Genomic DNA, 10,000 nt, shown 5'->3' on the forward strand with positions numbered 1-10,000 from the left:
ATCATTGGCTTCCCAGCCGTCTATCTCTGCAATACAAGCGCCGATTGGCTCAAGTGAGGGCTTGTTTGATTCGTTAGGCCCTGGGCTATAAATATGACGTAAATTTAGATTTTTTGAATACCCCAATGAGAAGTTAGAGCGGCAAAAATGATGGCGCACTACTGTTTCCAGTTTTCGGAACACAAACGGAATATTTGCGGCGCGACCAAAGCGTTTTGGATTAAATGGCTTACAGATTTCAGTTCCTTAGACCGGTGTGGATTTTTGTGGATTATTTGTTTTGGAATATATTACCCCAGTGAAGAAAGGGACGCGTCTAATGGTAAGGGAAAAACCGGTCTAGCGCCACCTAGGTCAGTTTTGTCCAATTTTTTTTTCTAATAGTATGAAGGCTGTGAATCATATTATGCTTTGTGTGTGGGCTTAAAAAATATTGAGAGTATAAACTTTACTAGGCAAATAGTTTTTTTTCGTGTTTTTAGAGGATTTGATGCTTTAAAGATGAAATGAAGCTTGTTTCTGGGTCATCCCCTAGTGGTCACTTTGACTTCAGTGCCGTGCATGGCACGGCGAATCGTAAGAGGTTTAATAAGGACATTAAAAATTGACCCATGTTTTTTTGCTTAAAGGTGAAAAGACCCAACTTTATGTATGTTCTGTAAGATTCCCTTATCTGTCAAACATATTTTATTAGATTGTCCTGGACTTAACACAAGCAGAATGCTCTTTTATTAACTTACTTCACTTAAGGACAGATTTAATGACATTATGCCTGTAAAGGGTTTGGATTTTTTTTTATCGTATGTTAATTACAATAAAAAATTGCTTTGTGTATCATATTTAATAAACCAATACAATTTAAATGTTTAAATGAACATGTATAGTCACATCATTGTAGCAGTGTTGCATGCAGTAGGCTATAAGGTAAGTAGTGATTGTTCATTTGACGTTTACTCAAGTGGAAGAATGTAAGTAATAAACTTATTATCTTAATATCAAAACCTTACATTTTCTCTGGACCTAATGATAAATACATATCTGACCTTTGGAATGAACCAAAAAAACCTAGAAATCGCATTCATAACGATTTATGGTGATTTTATTTCTTTGCCTACATTGACGCTAATGCATTAAGAGGAGGGGGTCCCCCGTACCAAGATGGCGGCTCAGTTGACGCATTCGTTCCAATGTACTGCCCTATACAAGGCGACATCTAGTGTGTATATATATCTATGGTCACAAAGATCTCGGTCCATAATGTTTATTATCCACTAGAGGGCGCTTGTGTACATCAGCACTCATTAGCACTCACTCACTTCCTGTTTGTCATGCACATGGTGAGATGGAACAAATGTAATTGTTACAAGGTAAAGCTATTTCTACCTGTATCGTATGCCATCCATCCAAGAAGGTGCAAGTTATAACCCCTTCTCTTAAGTCACAAGCAGGCAAAAGTGGTATGTGTATATATTTATTTCATTTCATGAGTTTAATGTGATATGTTTGTTATGTGTATATTTCATATGCCTTTTACTCAGTGTGTTGGTGTTGATGTCTATACCAATAAAATAAAACATCTGTGCAAAAGAACCTCAGCCTTCGCAATGTGACTAAGGGCGGCATACCGAGTGTGTGTCTAACAGAGGAGGAAAAGACAACAGAAATGTTATTGGGTGAGTGAAGTAAAAACATTATTGATCATTATATGCATGTGTGTATGCTAACATTGCTGACATCAAAACATGCATGAAATGAATAATAGTGTCTGTCAAGGTCAACACAATACACTTTGATCTTTATCTACATTCTCTGTTGTTTTTATTTACTTAGTTCATTATCATGGAACTCATCCATTAAGCAATTAACAAACATCTACAACTGTTAAATCTTCTTAAACAGGACTTTTCACACACAATTCTCCTGCATGTACCCAATATTTTTCTCTTTCATACAGTGGGCCGTATGCATCATATGGGGAATATACCTATATGGAATCTTCACTCTGAGTTCGACCCCTGGGTCTTAAAGTCACCGGATTCATGTTTCCTAACTGAGCAGATACACAGATCACTTGTAAGCTTTAGGGCATTGATCCTTCCATAAACTTGTCTATCCATCCATATATTTAAATAACAACTTACGTTATGCATCTTTTTAAATAGATTTTTTTTTCTTGCATACAGTTGGTATGTGTTTGAGGTATCGTAGATAGATATCATGATAGTTTGAGATATAGATAGAATTAATCAATGATAAAACATTGAAACATTCAAATAAAAAAATCGGTGTGATGCTGCCATGTGTATTGCTCATGCTGTGTGCTACTTGCAAATTGGTCAATTAATGACAAGTAAATTTTGAATTAAAATAATTCAAATGGGGGATCAGGAGGAAACCAAATGATTGTCATCTAAATAATGATCACTGTGTTCCAATTAGCTTAGAAGCATCAATATTTTTTTTTTCCTTAAAGCATTTTTTTCATTTTAATCAATCAAACTGACACAAAATATCTGACTTTATAGACTAATTATTGTCACCTCACTGATCCCTAGGGATTATTGTATGAGCCTCAAAGATAGTTAAGTAAAGACATTGTATTCCCTGTTATTTTTCTCTAAACCCCACATTTCCTTTCTAAAACATCAGCTTTGTGTTTTCTGTGTGCTTTAGGTGGTCCAGAATAGTGACCCCACCATACAGGAGTCAGAACCTTTTCATTGCTTAACTCAGTTATGTACAGAGTAGTTTGAATTTTTGTTTTCTCAGTGGAACGAAATGTGGCATAAATACATAAAGAAATTTATTTATTTTATTTATTCATAAATAATATTCTTGGGACTATAATAACACTTAAAAAAAAAAAAAAAAGAATTTTTTTTTTAGACACATGGTCCAGATGTCTTTTAATTTGAAAAGCATTCAGACAGTAAGTTGGCGCCATGCTACAAAGTGCTGCTAGATTCCATTAAAACAAAAGCTCAGACAAAATGGTTAAAATTAACGTGCTGACATTATTATTGAGCAATTTTATAATGTAATAACAGATAATGTACATCATTCACATTAATACATGCTTAGAACACATTGCATCATGGCCTTAAATTATCCAGTCATGTTAGTGGTTGTGCTATAAAAACATTAACCCATGGTCAACACATTACTCCATGTTTCTATGTGGGTGTAATGTGTGGGGTGGTGGTGTCTAAACAGCATGCAGTTCATATTGCTAAAATTTCCCACACTCTTTTAGAGTGTAAAGGACTTCGCAGTTCATGTGGTTTTCTGTAATGTTTGTGATTTTAAATGATTCATAAGGCGGGATTAGCACCTCTTCCTCATTAGGCATCACAGAAAGATTGCCCATGTTTGCACCAAAGCATGTGTTAATCTCAAAACAGGATTTATTGCCAAATTGTTTGCAAGTCACCTTTTAATGAAGTTGATGCAAACCTGTCAAATCGCATTTTATCATTCATTTTGGGTCTCACAAAACTAACATTGGTTGTACGGAAAACATCAACACAGCTCGACACTTTATGAATTTGTACGGCACGTGTTAGCAACAAATGAAAGGCTTTGTATTTGAATGTGTTGAGGTAATGTTCTCTTCCAGAGCTGACGGCATCATTTAACTTTGAATAAAGTTTTTCCTTTGGATCGGTGTAGACCTTTATTATTCTTGTAAAGTTATCAGTAATGTATGAGTATTTATACGAATATTCGTTAAACACTTTACTTTTATTTAAATCTTTTTTTAGGACCTCGTTTACTATCAGTTTGTAGGTGCTGTTAACGCAGTCTTTAAATTGGTCATCAATAGAATCCGGTGCCATGTCCAGTTTATTAGCAGAGCTTTTTTTTTTCTATAAAATTGGAGGAGGGAAAAAACATAAGAAAATGTCTACTAAGTGTAGAAAGAGAAACCCAGCTGGTTGGACAAAATTGCTCCAGTGTTAATGATGATGATGGCAGTGGTGGTGAGGATGAAAACAGCTTGCCTCATTGTATATAGAGAATATATACAAATTGTATACAAATGACTATTCTACTAATGAGTGAGACATCAACTGAATTTATCAGTGTGGAGATTATTGAGTAGTCCTAGTGCATTTTTTGTACATCTTTCTCACACAGAAAAAAAGGAGGCATGTCTCTGTTCTTTACATAAACTCCAAACCTCTTGAAACATCTCCACTACAGTCTGAATAGTGCTTAGGTTTGTATTTGACATCTGAGTTGTGAAAACCATTGTGTGAACGTTTGGTATGAACAATGCCTCATTGCACACGCAACTCAACTGCCTGAAGAGAAAAAGATTTCTGCTTTCTTTCTGATAACACAATGCATCATATCAACATGAAAAATATTGAAAACTTCAGAAACAACCTCATGGTTTGATAACACAATTTCTAGCTTGAATTATTCCAGTAGCATAGTGAATAATATTCTCATATCATAAATAATACAGTATTATGTCTTAAGTAAATGTACAGTATGTTACGCCTTTGTATGTTTTTGAATTTTGCTTATTTTTGTAACTGTCACCAGTGGCTAGGTGTCTTGGTGTCTGCTTCTCGTTTCAGCCCTTCAAATTACGTCACGTATCCGCCTGCATGACATTGGCGATCATCACATGACACGCTATGCCCCGCTTCTTCGTTCTGCTATTGGCTGCAAAGCACGGTGTATTATCGAACTTGTGGGTTGACTTAGTCATTTTGGTGTTTTCTGCCTTGTTGTATGTGTTTTCAATGTAGATTTTGTAAATATGGTTATATGTGGACATCGTAAATACACCCTATTCGGTGGTTTGTAGGAAGTCGGTGCCAGTTTTGTTATTCAGTTTATTATTGTTTTTGGCTAGACAGGGAGCGAGGGAAGGACATGTATTTTCTTTTCTTTGGATCAGGTTAACGGAGTTGTACTTGTTGAGTTAGAGGGAGTTTTATTTATTATTTTGGCCTTTCCGACTTCTGAAGTTGTTACCACCTAAATAAAATTAATCAATCCAAGAAGGAAACTGTCATTCTGTTATTTTCTTTTCTCTTTTCTATTTTTGTGCTGATTTTTATTTTTACCTGTATGTTACGGTCTGACCTAGACCTGGTCGTAACATATGCTTGAATATCAGATAATATAATTATATCTAAACAAATTGTGATGGAAGTAATATAACATTTCCAGTACGATCATAATACTCACAGATCTGATGAGCTCAAGGCTTCTTAAATATATAACGAGGAGGTGCTCAAACCAACAGTGTGTCAGACCTTCAACTCATCACTATTTGTACTCAACCACTTCCTTTTTTAATTACCATAAATGGAGTTGTTTTCTCCTCAAAATACAAGGTGTGATTTTTGAAAGAAAGAAAGAAAGAAAGAAAGACAAAAGTGATTATTTACAAACCTGAATTATTTCAATTGGATTAAGGTAAATAATACCAATGAATGCAAATAGTTTAACTGAATATTGTTTTCTTCAAGAGCAAGATGTTGTAGTTTTGCTCTTTTTGGGGGTCACCCAGTAGAAAAAAGCCACAGGGTCCATCTTCCTCCCAAAGCACTGGATAAGCACAGCCTTAACCCCTGTTGCTGAAGCATCTACCACTATAATAATGTAGGGTGCCACATGTCATAGTGTAGGGTGTGATGAACATGTGTACTGTATATGAAGTACGTGTGTGTGTGTGTGTGTGTGTGTGTGTGTGTGTGTGTGTATGTGTGTGAATCCACATTCCAATTTTGTAAAGGATATTTTCTTCAATTCAAGTAGTTTTCCAACAGAATTTTGAAAAGGAAAAGCAAAATCAATAATTTTTTGGCCATAACATAAATTCTTTGAAATCCTGATGGAACTGACTAGTAAAAAAAACAGACTATTCTAGATTAATGCATAAAGATGTACAGCATTGATACTGTATATTTTCTCAGCTACAGTATGTTTAATGCCACATCGGCAAAATGTTTGACTCAAAAAATCAAGTGTGAAAGAAACTTAAGAAATCATGTGAGTGCACAGTGCGTGTGTGTGTGTTCGTGTGTGTGTCTTGCCAATTTTTTTTTTAGAGTACACAAATAAGCACATAAACTTCACACTATACTCTGCAAATTGAAAAAAAATGGATGCAAAATCAGACAGTGTTATTTGTTAATAAAACAGCACTCAGATATATTTACTTGTTTACTTAATATTAGTTACTTATATTTAATTGGTTAAAATGGGGAAAATCTTCAGTGCTTGTATTGGACTGTAGATACAGCTTATATCTGGTGCTTCTAGTGTGAGAAAGTCTATTTTACTTGAATGTGGTTGTTATTTAATATTGCTACCTTTTTGTCGCAGTTTGAAACTGTGTTTGAACCAACATAATTTACACTGAATATTTAATACAGTAGAACTACACAATCTACTCAATCACTCACTCAAGCACTCTTTGACCCATAGTAGATTTTTAACCTTAATGTAAAGCAAAAATAAAGCGTAATCCACAAACTTACATTGACTCTGTCTTTACGTTAGTTTGACTTACTGTACGATCTTTGAGCTGATAAAAAGAAACATTTCACAAATTTGGATTTCCAAAGTTATTCTTTACTTATGCTTTTTATCTTGTAAGATCTACTATTGAAGCTTTAAGTTGAAAAACTCAAAAAGCACTTGCATGTGTGCAAGTTTGTGCGTGTGTGTGTGTGTGTGCGTGCCTGCGTGTGTGTGCGTGTGTGTGTGTGTGTCAACAGACACGAGAAGTCAATGGTGTGTCAACAGAAGCATTATTTATTATCACACTGCAACAAATAAATACATTAGGAAGCCACCAGTAATGAACAAATATAGACTCACACAGATTAATATGTAAAGAGGTACGACATTGATATATTTTCTTAGCCAATATACAGTATGTTTAAATGCACAAAATTATTGGTTCAGTTTGACCTGGAATCTTTAGCTAATAAACAGAAGTATAAAAAAAGTTAAAGGTGAAAATAGCCAAGATTAACTAAAAAGAAGGATCAAAACAGGGATTATGTGTGCTTAAAGTAATTTAGGGATGTGGTGGCTCAGTGGTTAAGGTGGTTTTGATTGGAAGGTCACGGGTTCAAACCCCAGGTCCACCAAGCTGCCACTGATGGGCCCCTGAGCAAGGCCCTTAATGCAAGTTTAATTAAAATTTCAGGAATATCAGGAAGACTATTCCAAAGTTTGGGAGCTAAATACAAAAATGCTCTACCACCTTCAGTTGACTTAGATATTCTGGGAACTACCAGAAGTCCTCAGTTTTGTGATCTTAGAGAGTGTGAAGGATTGCAACGTGACTAGTTCGATACGTGGGAGCTAAACCATCAAGAGCCTTGTACGTAAGTAGCAGCACCCTTCTAAAACACCAGCATTGCTGGTCAAGCATAAGGTATGTTTTGCATACTGGGACCAGCTTGGGATGGTGGTATGCTGGTCCAGCATTATGTGCTGGTTGCTGGTGTGCTGGCCGACCAGCCTGGGATGCTGGTATGCTGGTCCAGCATTAGGTGCTGGTGTTCTGGCCGACCAGCCTGGGATGCTGGTGTGCTGGTCCAGCATTAGGTGCTGGTGTTCTGGCCGACCAGCCTGGGATGCTAGTGTGCTGGTCAGCCCGAACAGCCTGGGATGCTGATTGCTGGTGTGCTGGCTGACCAGCCTGGGATGCTGGTGTGCTGGATGACACTTTAGCTATTTCATCTGGTTTTGATGAGATATATAACTGTGTGTCGTCAGCATAGCAGTGGAAATTAATCCCATGTCTTCTAATGATGTTCCCTAATGGAAGCATGTATATCGAAAAAAGCAGAGGTCCTAGAACTGATCCTTAAGGGACCCAATAATTAATGGCAATTAACTGGAGGATTCGCCATTTAACTCTACAAAATGATATCGATCAGACAGGTAGGATCTAAACCAACTTAAAGCCTGTCCATGAATACCTGTGTAATTTTGTAAGCGATCTAGGAGAATGTTGTGATTTATGGTGCTGAATGCAGCAATAATGTCAAGTAGAACTAATAGGGACATACAGTCTTTGTCAGAAGCTAAGAACAAGTCATTTGTAACTGTCACAAGTGCAGTTTCTGTGCTATGATGGGGCCTGAAACCTGACTGAAACTCTTCGAGGATATTGTTCTCCTGTAAGAAGGAGCTCAGTTGAACAGACACAATCTTTTCAAGTATTTTAGACATAAACGGCAGATGTGAAATAAGTCTGTAATTTGATAGTTCATTGGGATCTAAATTAGGTTTTTTGATGAGTGGCCTAATAACTGCCAACTTGAAAGATTTAAAGATGTAACCCAAAAATAGCGAGGAGTTAATCATATTAAGAAGAGGCTCACCAGCTTTATGTAACACTTCTTTCAGTAATTTAGTTGGACTGGTCTAGGGACTAGTGAACAAGTTATTGGTTTAGCTATAGTAATGAGCTTATCTCTTCCTATCCAAGACAGGAGTCAGAACCTTTTCATTGCTGAACTCATAATTATGTACAGAGTAGTTTAAATTTTTGTTTTCTCAGTGGAATTAAATGTGGCATGCATACATACATACATACACATATACATACACATATACATGTGTATACATATACTTCAGTGTGAATCTACAATTTTCATAGTCATGAAAATAAAGAAAACTCTTTGAATGAGAAGGTGTGTCCAAACTTTTGTTGTGTACTGTACATACATACATACATACATACACACACACACACACCACACATAGTGTTATAAATAATTGTGGTTTTCTTTGTCCAGTCGGCGTTTTCTACCCCCATCAGTAGGTTTCACTAGCTCATCCAGGCCATCAAAATTGTTATTACAGTTAAAAACACTCATTTTGAAGACTGCTCACAAACAAACATCTCTCGCGCTCACCGAATTCTGATTGGTCGAGAGGACATATAGCGTTTAGGCAAAAAACAGGTTTGGTGCTTATCGCGGTTTGGAAAGGAACTGCATCTTGCTGTACATTTTAAACAAGGAAATATAGCATTTTGGCATGAAACATTGATGGAGCAGTATATAGGTTCACAACACAGCAAAATGACATGACAAACTCGGTTTTTTTATTTTGGCGTTTATCGCGTTTTGGAAAAGAGCTCTTCATACATGCATATATACAGTACATACATACATAATTTAAGGGGCACGGTGGCTTAGTGGTTAGGTTTGATTCCCGCCTCCGCTTTATTTAGAATCAGAATCAGCTTTATTGCCAGGCATGTTTTCACATGCGAGGAATTTGTTTTAGTGACATAATTTATTTATTTATTTATAATATTCGTGGGAATATAATAACAACACATAAAAAAACACACATATGGTCCGGGTGTCTTTTAATTTGAAAAGCATTAAGGCAGTAAGTTGCTGCCATGCTACAAAGCGCTGCTAGACAAAATGGTTAAAATTACAATGCTATCTTTATTATTGAGCAATTTTATGATGATATAACAAATAATGTATATCATTGACATCAATACATGCTTAGAATACATAGCATCATGGCCTTAAGTTATCCAGCCATGCTAGTGGTTGTGCTATAAAACATTAACCCAACATTACCTTATGTTTCTATGTGGGGAGTAATGTCGGCGGGGTTGGTTTTTAAGCAGCTCGCAGTCCATACAGCTACAATTTCCCGCACTCTTTAGTGTGTAAAGGACTTCGCAGTTCATGTGGTTTTGTTTATCAGTAATGTTTGTTATAGTAAACATTTCATAAGGTGGGACTAGCACCTCTTCCTCATCAGGTAGTACAGAAATGGTGGATATGTTTGCACCAAAGCACGTGTTAATCTCAAAACAGGATTTATTGCCAAATTCTTCCAAGTCATTGCTAAATGAAGTCGATGCAAACCTGCCAAATCGCATTGTAGCATTAATCTGAGGTCTCTCAAAACTAACAGCGGTTCTACGGAAAACATTAACACAGCTCTGCAATTTATGAATTTGTACAGCACGTGTTAGCAAGAA

The 10,000-nt window shown here is 36.2% G+C and overlaps 2 protein-coding genes, 1 long non-coding RNA gene and 1 pseudogene across 5 annotated transcripts in view; 1 reads left to right on the plus strand and 3 right to left on the minus strand.

Moving 5' to 3' along the window:
- Nucleotides 1–5,287, minus strand: part of LOC113649544 (ecto-ADP-ribosyltransferase 5-like) — a 48,599-nt gene extending 43,312 nt beyond the window's left edge. For 2 of the 3 annotated variants that reach the window (XM_047817317.1, XM_047817315.1), the window contains exon 1: nucleotides 5,206–5,287. The gene's annotated coding sequence lies outside the window, so the exon portion shown is untranslated. The remainder of the gene's footprint in view (nucleotides 1–5,205) is intronic. The other variant, XM_047817320.1, reaches the window with a different exon arrangement.
- On the plus strand, nucleotides 903–2,923 carry LOC113649546. The gene is made up of 3 exons (XR_003442178.2): nucleotides 903–1,457; nucleotides 1,539–1,673; nucleotides 1,955–2,923. It is a non-coding gene; the product is annotated as an uncharacterized LOC113649546 (long non-coding RNA).
- Nucleotides 3,190–4,252, minus strand: LOC125145341 (annotated as a pseudogene).
- A 3,476-nt stretch (nucleotides 5,288–8,763) lies between the features above and the next one.
- LOC113649545 (erythroblast NAD(P)(+)--arginine ADP-ribosyltransferase-like) overlaps nucleotides 8,764–10,000 on the minus strand; it is a 2,430-nt gene continuing 1,193 nt past the window's right edge. Inside the window, exon 3 of the mRNA XM_027157368.2 lies at nucleotides 8,764–10,000. This exon is cut by the window's right edge and continues 294 nt beyond it. Coding sequence (XP_027013169.1) covers nucleotides 9,587–10,000 — 414 coding nt within the window. The 3' untranslated portion in view covers nucleotides 8,764–9,586.

This window comes from Tachysurus fulvidraco, chromosome 8 (assembly GCF_022655615.1).
Source record: "Tachysurus fulvidraco isolate hzauxx_2018 chromosome 8, HZAU_PFXX_2.0, whole genome shotgun sequence".
Lineage (NCBI taxonomy): Eukaryota > Metazoa > Chordata > Actinopteri > Siluriformes > Bagridae > Tachysurus > Tachysurus fulvidraco.